This window comes from Mustela putorius, unplaced genomic scaffold (assembly GCF_011764305.1).
Source record: "Mustela putorius furo isolate JIRA1106 unplaced genomic scaffold, ASM1176430v1.1 tig00003845_pilon_pilon_pilon, whole genome shotgun sequence".
NCBI lineage: Eukaryota > Metazoa > Chordata > Mammalia > Carnivora > Mustelidae > Mustela > Mustela putorius.
In genome coordinates, this window is record NW_025421998.1 from 64,440,770 (window position 1) to 64,454,111 (window position 13,342).

At 38.3% G+C, this 13,342-nt stretch overlaps 1 protein-coding gene across 3 annotated transcripts in view; it reads right to left on the reverse strand.

Annotated features, from left to right (window-relative positions):
• Positions 1-493: 493 nt before the first annotated feature.
• DPY19L1 (dpy-19 like C-mannosyltransferase 1) overlaps positions 494-13,342 on the reverse strand; it is a 100,299-nt gene continuing 87,450 nt past the window's right edge. Inside the window, exons 18-23 of one of the 3 annotated variants that reach the window (XM_045062870.1) lie at positions 12,208-12,327; positions 10,639-10,813; positions 9,786-9,885; positions 8,516-8,641; positions 3,134-3,307; positions 494-1,753 (exon numbers count right to left, since the gene is read on the reverse strand). In XM_045062870.1, coding sequence (XP_044918805.1) covers positions 3,151-3,307; positions 8,516-8,641; positions 9,786-9,885; positions 10,639-10,813; positions 12,208-12,327 — 678 coding nt within the window. In that variant the 3' untranslated portion in view covers positions 494-1,753; positions 3,134-3,150. Of the gene's footprint in view, positions 3,308-8,515; positions 8,642-9,785; positions 9,886-10,638; positions 10,814-12,207; positions 12,328-13,342 lie in introns of all 3 variants that reach the window. The other 2 variants (XM_045062869.1, XM_045062871.1) reach the window with 2 other exon arrangements.

Consider the following 13,342-nt stretch of genomic DNA (forward strand, 5'->3'; position numbering starts at 1 on the left):
CTCAGAGAAGGAAGGTGTCACTGTGTAAAGGAATTAATTATACAGGCATGAACTAAGCTAAACTGTCTTTCCTCCAAGCAGATAAATAAGTAGATAAACAAAGCTGATGCTTCTATCAAGCAAAAACATGAAGATATGTTGGGAAATATAAGACCACACTACAGTTTAATTTATGAGAAAAAGCTTTCAGTAACTCTAAAATTATCCCCAAACTATGACTTTAAAGGATAATTGTGTCCCTCGATGTAAATGCTAAAGTAATGTAAATGTGTAATGGCATAAATATAGAAGAGTATGGGTAACCTCAGTATCTACAGGGCCCCACTGAAGAGGACTAAGCAGTTTCATTCGCCCCACTGTTGGAACTCTTCCCCACCATTCAGGACTATAGCCTGCCACACACCAACTTCATGGTTATCTGACTACAGAATGACCCTGAACATATTTTAAGGGTCAAAGTAGGTAGAAATGAAAATAACAAAATAAAGCCATGTTCTAGATTTTTCATGATCTTTTTTATTGAACATACATAGTACATGTAAAACTGGCATAAAATTCATAAAAATACGATACTTCCATGTGATATCACTTTATTCCTGATACAGCCTTTCACATTCTCCTTAATATCATTGTCCTATTTTAACACGATACTTTTTCTGCGAAGCGTTTTTAAAGGCTTTTCTACGTACAGAAATACTGCCCCCACTTTGTTTTTTCATATGCCACAAGAGCTATTTTTACCACCTCCTTGCCCATCCTTACCTTCCTCATACTAAAGCAAAAAAATATTTTCAAATGCTAAAAATAAGTAGAATACTGAGCTTTAATACTGTTTTGTCATGTATATGGAAACTACTACTATTCTATGTTCCCATAAAAGACCTTCTACAGCACCGGCTGCTACCAGATGGGACCAAGGCTGAGTATGCCGTGCAGCCCAAGGCCTCTGTTCTTAACTGACTGGCCTAAAATACACTCATAGCTCGCTGGTGTAGTTATGTTAATAAATACCGTTACAAAAGGGATTCTCATGGGGAGGGGAACAACCCGAATTGACCACTTTTAACTTTTCCCACCATATGAAACAGTCAAAACGGTATTTTAATGTTTTTCCTGTACAGAATTTCCAATCATTACACGTGACCTCATCAGGAAAGGAATGACTGGAGGGTGGGGAGAAAAGACAGTGACCTTAAAAGTACAATTTTTTAAAACCCGGCAGCGCTGCGTGTAGGTGACAGCCATGTCGGCGTGAACAGTGGCACAGAGAGCGGAGCGCGCTTCCCTCCCCCCGCCCACGACAACTCTCAGCCACCTCGGCCTCAAGTGCCCTCTTCCCATTTTTCCAGATTGCTGCATCATTGCTCAAATTCTACTCCTAATCCACGACTCCCCAGCTGCTTCCCTATTTTCTGAAACTGGCAGAAGCCCAAGAAATAAAAGTCACGCAGCGAGCGAAGCGGAGGGGGCTGGCGCCTGAAGACACTGTCGGCAGCTCCCGCCGGAAGGAGGCTCCCCGGAAGCGGAAGCGCGGACTCTGGGGCGGGCTGGGGGCTGCCCACTCACCAGCCCAGGCTGTCCTTGCAGCTCTGTGCTCTAAGCAAGCTAGTGCTTCCCCCAGACCAGGCTTGTCCTTGGGCTCTGGTGAGAAGGCAGAAAGGGAACAGCTCTTCAGTGGCTCCCAGGAGTGGGCACCGGAAACCATCCCTGAGGACTCAGGTCTCAAGGACAGTCCACAATGAGGTTAATCTGCCTGTGGTTAATAAAAAGAACACTGTATAATTAAATGTGTAGTCCATCAGAGTCATGGTTTGCTTAGAATTTAAAATCTTAAAACTGTTTCTCAGAACTATGAGGATTCACTGCTTTGAAGAATCTCATTTCACACAAATTAACTTCTAAGAAACAAAAATTCATACTAGGAATTCAGAGCAGGTTTGGGAATCTTTTAAAATAAATAAATAAGAAGGAAAAAACGTAAAGAGGAAGGTTGAGTATATTTGTTCTTCATACTGAAATGATAGTTTTGGGGATCCAAATTATAACGTAAGGCTTAAGGCTTTGTCTTACTAAAGACAGGCAATTTAAAAAATAAAATATAAAAATTCCATTCATCTCTCATTATGGGTTTACTTTTTTGACAGAAAAATTAGTCATGTTTTATTGTATCTTAATAGTAAAAGAAAAACTACACATACTACAGTCTACTGTTCCACTGTAATTTGTGTTTACTCAAATACTAGTTTGCAGATGCATCATCATATTTGGGTCTTTCAAAATAGTTGTTCTTAAAACTACAATTAAACATGAAAAAATTTTACAGTGGTTTAAAGGTACTAAAATATAAACATCTGAGTAATACCAAAAATGAGAAAAATACACAATTGCCATTAATTTTTTTTTAACCAAGAATAAGTACTTCCTAAGCAACTAAATGAGTAAATAACACTTATTTGACAAAGAATGCTGGGTGAGAAAGAGGGAGAAAGGAGAGAGAAGACACGCTAATGCCACAGGGTTGGTAATTACAGAAATTTGATCCTGACCACTAGATCCAAAAATCTGGATTAGTAATGGGCAGGAAATGCTTCATTAACAAGAGCAACAATAAACAAAAGAACATGAAGAAGTGAAACAGAGAACTCCACATAGCAAATACCCATGTCTGCCCCATCTACTCTTACGGAAGTTGTTGACAGGGGCCTGACATGACTGAGGAGCTTATGACAGTCACAGAGATGTCCAAATGACAAGAGGCAGAAAAGGAAGCAAGGGCCACTAAGAGTCCATACACTAAAATCAGCCCCTACAATGGTCAGAACTCATGATATTTTCATACCTTTCTTGTCATGACCCCTCATATTTCTTACATAGGCAGCTTTGCTCACTCACTTTAGCACAAATATTTAAGTCAGGTACAAACATATACTCATTTGCATAGCAAATTTTAAGGGTGCATTGAAATAGTAACCAACAGATTAAGGTATAAGTATTTTTACAATCAGAACAACATTCGAATTGACCAAACAAAATGTTTTCTATTTGAAAACAGTTACCTATAAAAGTTTTTGGGATTTGAATTAAAAACAAGGCATGAGTTATTAGCAAAACATTAAAACCATTACTGATGTACTTCTCTGTGGGCAGCAGTCATTCTTCTATAACTTCTAAGACTTTGTAAACACTGTTCTGGAATACAGTGGTGAAGTGTGGCTTGGAATCCTTCACCAACAGGTTACATAAGGGAGGTTTCCCAGCATTAGCAGGATCTTCCACGTCCCAAATTTCAGGCATACTGCACCCAGGCCTAGAGAAATGAAGGTACAGATTAGAAATCAAAGTACATGAAGCAAAAGCACACTTTTTAGATTCCTGCCCCCATTTCGTTCTTTCTATGTAAATTAAGTTGGTTAAAAAAAAATCCCATTATAGTTATTTATATTTATTTAAGCTGCCATAAATTCTCTTTAGAACAAGGTGAATGCAGCAAAGTTGACTATAAAAAGACGTAAAAAAATACATGAATTCAGTTGGTGGGGTAAGAACCATTTTGCTTAAATTCTGCCTCAGCTACTTAGCAAGAATGTGGCTTTGGATAGCTCATGCAGTCTCTCCCGACATTTGTCAAAAGGGGAATACCCATTATGTGGGTGTTTCATAAGGCCTTACAGAGAGAGAGAGAGAGAGAGAGAGAGAGAGAGACTGTATCTAGCTAGTGCTATGCCTGGCACATGGTAAGAGGTTAATATATTATACTGACTTAAAAATTCTAATTGGCAGATAGGCTTAGGTCAATTTATGCAACTTCCCACTACTGTCTCCTAGAATGAGTCAATTTAAAGAAAATCCAGTGGTGTTCAGCTCACATCTTAGCTAAATTCACAATTAAATTTTAAAAGCAATATATTTTATAAAGAATAGCAGAAGTGAAATTGGTATTGTATGATATTTGTCCCAATAACTTCTGCAGATAATTGTAACATTTATTTTCAATCTAAAGCAGTGTTCTAGATATAACTGTTGGCTTTCACTAGGGTTTACAAATGTCTTTTTTTCCTTTTTTTTTGGGGGGGGGGTTGTTACATTGAAGATTTTTGTGTTCTTATATTCCAAAATGTGACTCTCTTTTAAGGATGGTGATTTTTATGTCTCATATAAAGAAATCTTCCCTATCATGGATATCATGAGAATATGCATTGTGCATTCTTCTAATGAAAGTTTTAGAGTTCTGCTTTTCACAGACCTATAACTCATCTGAAATTATTTTTTTTGTATGGTGTGAAATAGAGATTTAATTTTAATTTTTTTCCATAGAAATAGCCCACAGCTCTAGGTCCATTTATTAATTATTATTTATCAAATCCATCCTTGCCCACACCACTCAGTACCTGGTACAGTGCTTTTGAATCTTTATTACCAGTTTTATAATGACCAGTGGAATAACTGATTCAGGCAAGAATCAAGACTGGATGCAAGAGCTAACTGGTGAAACTCTGTTGAGAAAGAGGACAAACACACAGCCTCTAAGGATCTCCACAGATCTCTTACTAATTCTGAAGGAGATCTGCCTCCTTAACAGATCAAGCGGTCAAACTTAAGCATCACCAATGATAGAACAAAGTGATCTCTACCTCCCCAAGTAACTTATGGACTGTGGACAACCCTTGTGGGGTAATTAATATCTTTGCCACAATTTGCTAAACTCAATCTAGTCATGCTGAAGGAATTAGACAAATCCAAACATGGAACATTCCTAGAAGACCACTGGCCTGAACTCTTTCAAAATATCAATGAAAACAAAAAAGGTGAAAGGGTGTTCACAATTTCTTTTTTTTTTAAATTAATTTATTTATTTGACAGATAGAGAGTACAAGTAGGCAGAGCAGTAGGCAGAGGGAGAAGCAGACTCCCCGCTGAGCAGGGAGTCCGAGGATGTTCACAATTTCTTATGGGCTATTTGAGAAATTAAAAAAAAAAAAAAAAGAAGAAAAATGCAAAACACAGAAAATTACAGAGAATTGGCAAATGTTTATGTTTTGTCATGGTTGCTTCACTTTAAGAGATAAAAACATTTCTATCATGTCCTTTTTATTCCCAAAGGCAAGCCACTCCCCTGCTCTGCACCACAAGGCAAACACCATGGCAGGAGTACGTGTGTTCCTGTCTTCTTAATAACGTCTCTAATTTAAAGGTAACTATCATTCCAAAACTGTCAAAATATAGGCCTATCAAAATAAAAAAAAAATGGAAGTCACTGTCACTTCCAATGCCATTTCTCAGAGGTGGCTTGTGTACACAATCTAGCACCCATTCTGCAACACCTTTTTAATCCGAGTTGACACATGTGCATACAAACGTAAGCATGGATTTATATACGTAGGTGCTCCCGGGTTGCTTTTAAAAAAAGGAGATTATTTGGGGACTCCTCACTTGGCAAGAAAATGTGGCCATTTTTCCACCTCAGCACCTAAATATCTGCTTCATTCTTTTTAATAGTTGCTAGTACTTCTATGTATTAATGAACTACTCTTTTATGGGTGGATATTCTGTTTCCCATTTTGCCATTGCAAAGTGATGCTGATATAAACTTCCTTGTGCTGATATCCTTCTGCAAGCTAAACTTCTAGAAGCAGCACTATCACTATACCACAAGGCTATATAATTTTCACTTTGCCCCTGTCAGATTATCTCCCAGAAGGTTTTACTAATGAGTGTTCTCAAGAAGAGTGTAGAGGGCATTTTTTTGCACACCCTCCCTGACATCAGATTCTAAAACACTGAGCACTTATGATACTAAGACTGGGCTTGGGTTTTCTACCACTTCATTTCCTCACAGAGGCCGAGGCCCAGCTGTGACTATACTGCTGGCCATGGACGGTAGAGAGCACAACACCCCACAGAGAAAATGGCCTAGTTCCCGAGTTCACCTGCTTTCAGGAGAAAGAAAAGGCTAAGAGCAGCCTTTGTGAGCTCTTTCGGCCTAAGTGTAACACACTGTTGTCCTTATCGGAGTTTCCTGAAGCTCCCCCAGGAGCCAGCCAGCTACAGCTTTAAATAGCATCATGGAAAATGGGAATAATTTTCTTCTGAATTCATGTGCTTTAATTTTATGTCAACTCTATTACTGGAATTAATGAGAAAGAAAACAGAGAACTAAGAATAAAACAGTAGTTAATTAAAAACCCATCTACAACTTGCATTTGAGTATATTTTCATACTTGTATTTGAAAACACAGTATTAAGTATTTAAAGAACAATCAAGCCACACCATTAAAGCCACTGGTACTGAGATCACATAAATATAGTGTCACCAATGTGCTAGGCACAGTTTAAGTGATGGATATAGAGTGTCTCTCTTCCCTTTCCTCTCCTACTGAGTCCCCATTTGATCCCCCTGTTCTGACACACTTTTCTGTTCCAGCAACCTATAGATGTCTCAGGCATAACTAACATGGACAGTGGGGGCCAAAGCATTAACGATCCTAGTTCTGATAGAAAGTTCTGTCAAGAAACTCAGTTGTGCTACTGCACTAAATATTAGTCCTTCTTCCCTTTCAGTCCCCGGCTTGCTTTCCTGGCGGAACAGAAGGTACAGCTTGTGTTTTGTTTCAAGGTTTAAGCAAGTGGACCTGCCCAAGGTTTCCTGAGATTTATTATCAGTCTGGCTTAAATCTTGCAGTAGATGAAGTGTTTTTTTTTTGGTTACTAAGGAAAACAGATTAGAGAAAGTCACTTCCTTAGCTTCTTCCTCTCCATTCCTGCTGGAAACACAACAGCGGCAAGTCAAGGTCCAGATGGGGAAATCGAGCACACACTCCCACCCCAGACTCTCAGTCTTAGGGCCCATAAGTGAGTGCTAAATGGAAATGATCCAAAGTCAGTGAATTCACTGCTGACCTTGTTTAGTGTACAAGATTTATTGCCATATTTCCTAAGTTTGTCTTTCATCCCTTCTGGTATATAAAGCAGTACTCTGCCCATCAGAACATGAGACCACTACAGTGAGGCCAATCTGAGGAGCTGCATCAACCTTTTAGAATATAAAGCGCCCAGCCTCTGCAATTCCCACATATTCAAAACACTATGCACCATCTAGAAAATGAAGACTCTTGAATCAAGACTCATCATTACCTTGGGGACAAAAAGGTCACAAAGCATTATTTTTATGTTCCAGTAACCTACAGGTGTCTCAGGCTGATCACTGGACTAGAGAGTGAAGCCCAAGGCGATAAAAGAAGATCCCAGTGTGGGTGGAAATCTCCAATCTATGTTCTCCTGATTGCAAATGTCAGCCCACCATTCATTTATATTACGATGTTCTCATAAAATTGTTATGAGAGATGCTTGTGACTTTTTGTCCTAAGTTTGTATAACCAAGTTAATTAAAAGTGAGAATATGAATTTTAAATATATTCTTCTGTTCATAAGGAACTAAAACATTTTCTGAATTACGACTCTAAGAACATTTTGTATAGATCCTGATTAAATTCAAGTCACCTGGGACTCATTCATAGGAAAATCATTTAATAATCAACAATTTTGTGCGTTTCCTTGTGGGCAATGTGGACAGCTACTGTATCACAGAACGATTCTCACTCCTGAGTCAATATTTAATTATTTTGTCTTAACATCCTTGTGTATCACTGAAATACATGGTGAATAAGTATGATTAAGCCACAAATACAGCAACCACCAAAGTAAACCACTGTTTACTTAAAGAGTAGTGAGAATTTTTAAAATAATAATATTCCATAAAATACTCTTGATCTATAATGAAACTACTCATGCCTGTGCTCCTCGTGGAGTCAGTGCTTTGGTATTTTAATAGCAAGCTACTATCACTAGCTGTCTAGTCACCCAGGTGCAAGATTTCTAAACAGTCGACTTCAAAATTCATATTTGCTTTGAAGATCTTACTAACTTTTGCTATCCTCTGCTTAGTGGACTTCTGAGTAGAAATAGTTTTTAAAACTATAAACCCAAGAGAATGTGGGTCACGGTAAAGTTAATTATTTCCCCCACTCAAATCAGATGTGGAACAGCAAGAAAGAAGGGTCGCTGTAAGGTGACGCTGGGAGGGGGGCTGTCCATCATAGACATGGTGCGGAGTTGGGGCGTGCGACTCTCAGCTGCCTGCCTTACTTCCTTATAGTGAGACTCACCATTATTCGGTTGCAGACTCTGCAATTATTTTTAAAAGAAAATACATCAAACTTTAAGTTAAAAGTTTCTAAAAATATCAAAGGCAAATATGAGCAATTTGGAAAATTGTCAGTCAGTACCAATATAATACCTTTAAGGTAGTGTATGCATGCAAATCATTAGAAAAGAAACATTTGTAATGACTAGAATGGAAAGAAATTCCAATTCAAATAATGATCTAAAAAGTTTTTTTCCACTTATACTGTGCTGAATGTTTCATATATCTCACACATATGAGGAAAGCACTTGCCAAAGACTGAATTAATTTTTCATGTCTTGTGAATATAAAATACTAACTGTGTTGAATACTCACTTGGATCTTCTTATACACCAGGACTCTTCTAGAATGTAATAATTCACTTGTAACTTTATCAATTCCCGTTTCACTTCTTCGGCTGCTTTTCGACTATACATTGAGTAAACTATTTTCGTTCTGGCTCTTTAAAGAAAAATAATTGGGCAGAAGATTTTCAAAATTAAAAGGCTGCAATCAATCTATTTGGAAGAAAGCACTGAACGGAACAAGAAGAAAGACTCCACAGAAGAGTCATGTCAAGAGAATTCTTCACAGAATTCCTGCTTCGGGGCTTCGGGGAGGTCAAAAGGAAAAGCAGAATCATAGCATAAGAGCCCTGGGAGAAGAGGTTCGGTTTAATGCATCTCTGCATTTCCAAACTTAGTCTTTCTGATTGTTTGCTTGCTTAGTTTTGTTCTGTATTCTCTGTGACCCTATCATACATGAGAAAATGGCATGTTGTGCACAGATGCACACAAACATGGCTACCAGACTACGTTAAGGCTGCAATGCAGTCCCAACTTCGACAGCAGCCAGAACTGGCATTAATAGCTTTCCATTTTATTCCTAGATTGAGGAAACAAAAAACAAACTAAATTTATTCAACACAATTGTTCTGGAAATAAGCTTACTGAATTTAATTTTTAGTGAAAGATTTTTTTATTTATAAAATAGAAGTTTCAGTGTTACACAAAAGAACAGATTAATAGGATTCACCCAATCACTTAGGAAATGAATAGCTTGACCTATGCCAGAAATTGCATGAAAATTAAATCTATGTCCTTTTCAAAGAGAACACAATACTCTAACTTATGAAAAGTATTAAGAATAAAAACCAAGATCATTCTAGTAGGCTATATGGGTAAAAATCAGAATAAAACCCTCTTTGAATGGGATTCCATTTCAACTGACTCTTCAGAATTCAAGAGAAATAGCCAAAAGGAAACCTGAATAAAGGCTAGCGGCTCATGAATCTTCTGGGGAGCTTAAGGACAGTGATGCCTAATAAGGGCCTTGACATCTTGCAGCCCTCTTGACCTGCAGAAGACAGACATGCTATGATTTCATTCTGCAGCCTAGTAGAGAACCCCAAAGGTTGTAGTTTTATTGCCCAATAAACAGTTTTATATCTGACTCAGCCCTATTATTTCAGCATTGTTTTCTCCCCTAATGTTATAAATCCCTGTTCGCCACAGCCTTCTAAAAACACTCCTCATTATTTTACCAGTTTCCTCACTCAGGATCTATGTGAGAAATTTGTTTTGGGTGATGTGAGAACTGTACTAACCTTAACCCTGCATCTTCATAGTGTGGATGGTTCACAACGGGCCGAAGCGCAGACAGCTTCACACTTGCCATGGTGGGCATGGCACCCGCAAACACCGCGTCTGCAAAGCAGCAAAGGCAGTCTCAGGAAGACACTCAGTGAGCGTTACAAGGTCTCCTTCTGGTCAACGTGGTCACTTCGCAGGTGAGAAACGGGAGGCCCAGCGAGGTTCATGACTTTAAAGATTCAGTGTAAGACCCAGACTGAAGTCAGCTGGTCGGTAAAATGGCTATAAGCCCCCTGGTTTGGGTAAACCTTTTCCTTTGGAAGTTAGAGCCTTCTCCTTTCATCAGTGAGGACTTCCGAGGTGTGGGTTTGTTTGCTTGTTTATTTTTGTAATGTCCTAGACATTTTTCCTTGCTCCAGGAAGAAGTGTTAGATGGACTAGGAAAGTTTTATAGCACCAAGAATTCTGGAAAATGATTTAAAATGCAGTCATCTGATACTCAGATAACAATAAAATCCCCCTTGAATATAATGTCATATTCCATGAGTTTATTTCAAGAAGGAATGTGCAGGACTAAGATTAAAAACTCTTTTGGAAAATAAGCACAAAAAAAAATTATTGTAAATCATGCCACAGAAGTCTTTTTGAAAAACAAAAACAAAAACAAAAACATTAGAATTTATGGGGAAAAAACCAGAATAGATTACTAAAAAAATATAACATTTCTTTTGCTAACCATTTAAGTAAGATTGACATCTTTTTTCTGAATAACTAGAAGCAGCACTGCTTACAAAGAGTAAGGTCATTGGAAGTAATGTGGGTTTAAGATTTTGCAGTGGTATATAAAACTATGGAGAAAACACATACCTGGTTTAGTACTGTATTTGATCCATTCTATAAGTTCTTCTTGTGGCAAATTGCTGAACTCCCCTACAATATTCCATTGGGTTTGCAGATTTGCTGAACCTTGTATTGACATTGCTGCTAATACAGCAAAAACAACAGCACCAGGATGTACTTTGCAAAAGAGCCATCCAAACAGCTGAAACCAAATGAAGACTATGTTGATAACTGTTAATACAAAGCAGCCTGCATCCAGTCAACAAAAATTCCTCCCAGAGAAGAACACACTCTCTGGTAGAGTCCCAGATAAAGAACTAATTATCCTGAGAGAAAGTTCTAGAAACAATGACCAGAGGGATTAAAAGAATTTTGCCATTAGCCTTACACAGATGGGACATAATTTAAGAAGCAGTTCTCTCAATTTATTCTAATTCCAGGTTCAGGTAAAGCCAGGACCACCTCTGAAATTTGCCAGGCCCAACACAAAATGAAAATGTCGAGCCTCTTGTTCAAAAATTATTTAGAAGTTCAAAAGAACAAAAGAAGAGCAACCAAGTAGGTGTAGGGTCCTTCTGAGGGTGGGCCCTCATGTGTTTGCAGAGGTTCCACACCTGTGAAGCCTGTCTGATGCAAGGTCCTCTATCTTCAGTCATGGTGCAGGTTGGGATTTAAGAGGCAAGGGTTCCCATCAACCTCATTTCCTGCCCCAGCCTGGAGGAGTCAGGAAGGAAGTCTTCATCCCTAGGTCAGGCCTCAGGCAAGCAGTGCTTCTCTAATACAGCACCACCATTCTGACTGGGAGTCTCAAGGTTGGCTGATATTTTCATTTAAATAGTCCATACTCAATAACACTTTGTCCCTATCATTCTCTCCTTAATTTCTCTACATAACTGTAGAACCAGTTTTTTGAGGGCATATTTGTTTTTTTGCTTTTTGATGTCTCTATTTACCATTCTACCCTCATCCCTTGAACATGCTATAGATGCTTAGTAAACATTTGCTAAATTTAAGAGAACTTCTGCTGCTGCACCTTGGCTAATGGTCTGATGAAAAGGGGACATTGTGTAGAAGCATAAATCTGTAGATACAGAGCAAGGAGGCAGTTAGCCAGGAAAAATAAGTAGCAAATAACCAAAATGCCTTACACTAAATTTTAAAAAGTCAAGTCAGGGATGTGCATACAAATGTATACTCAAGTGAAAAAAAGATTGTTAAAGCTTGATGCCGAAAAAGAACATCTATTTGAAAGTAAATGCAACTTGGAATCACTGGCTGGAATTCTTTGGGGTAGGAATATCAAAACAATAAAAAATTATTTCTACAATGGAGCTCTGTTTTCTATCAACATCTGGAGTAATCATTCATGAATTCAGCCTACACTACTTGACATTTATTGTATGCCAAACACTATTTTAGAATAAATGACCTTCTTTGGCCTTTGCCCTTTAGGAAAAATTAATACAAAACCATGAAGAACTTTCACTACAACAATTTAAAGACTTTTGAGTAACTCAATATTATTTTAGGGCCATTCAATAACAAGGCTGGGGTAAAGTGATCATAGCAACTATAATTCCAACATAACCATCTTACCTGTCTTGAACAAATCAAGGAAGCCATAACACACATGTGTGGCGTCAAGAAGAGTTTTAGTCTCATAATTAAAATACCAAGGACTGTATATGCTAACAGTTGCAATGCATGATAAACTAGCTGAAAGAAAGAGAAAATATTTTTCATTCCTACTATTTGTGAAATTTAATATATGGTTAAATAGATGAATATCCAGAAAAGGGCAATTTTTCTTAGTAACAATATTTTGATTTCTGAAATAAACGAGTCTTAAAATTCACTTTCAAACTTCTCCATCTTATTAGAAGCTAAAATTATAAGTCAGTACTGCAAGTGGTTTTAGAATTTTGCTCAGAGTTAAGCCTGCAGTTAATAAAACCCACATTTCTGAATCAACTTTGGTGCTACCATCAGATTAAGACAGGAAAGTGGTAAACAAAAATAAGTACTGTTTAAGATCCCAGAGCTCTGCCTTGGAGCAGCCATCAAAACCAGGTTGAGGGGCGCCTGGGTGGCTCAGTGGGTTGGGCTGCTGCCTTCGGCTCAGGTCATCATCTCAGGGTCCTGGGATCGAGCCCCGCATCGGGCTCTCTGCTCCGCAGGGAGCCTGCTGCCCTCTCTCTCTCTCTCTCTGCCTGCCTCTCAGCCTACTTGTGATCTCTGTCTGTCAAATAAATAAATAAAATCTTTAAAAAAAAAAAAAACCAGGTTGAAATGTGCAATACGGTATTATTAACTATAGTCACCAAGTTGTTGCTAAGAGAGTAGATCTTAAAAGTCCTCATCACAAGAAAAAAGATTTTTTGTAACTTTGTATGGTGATGGATGCTAGCTAGACTTATTATGGTGATCATTTTGCAATGTACACACATCTGATTAATTATGTTGTATATCTGAAACCAGTATCATGTTAATGTCTATCATACATTTATTAGAAGTAAACAAAAACACAGAAAGGAAGGAAGGGGGAATGGGGGAAGGGGGAAGGGGAAAGAAAGAAGGAGGGAGGGAGGGAAGGCAGCAGGAAGGGAGGGAAGAAAGCAGGCGGAATCACCAGGAGATGGGAGCAGCAACCACTCACACAATAAACTGGGTCATCATGAGGATGAGCAGAGCAGACCAAGCGGGTTTCCTACTTAACTATTTTAACAAATGA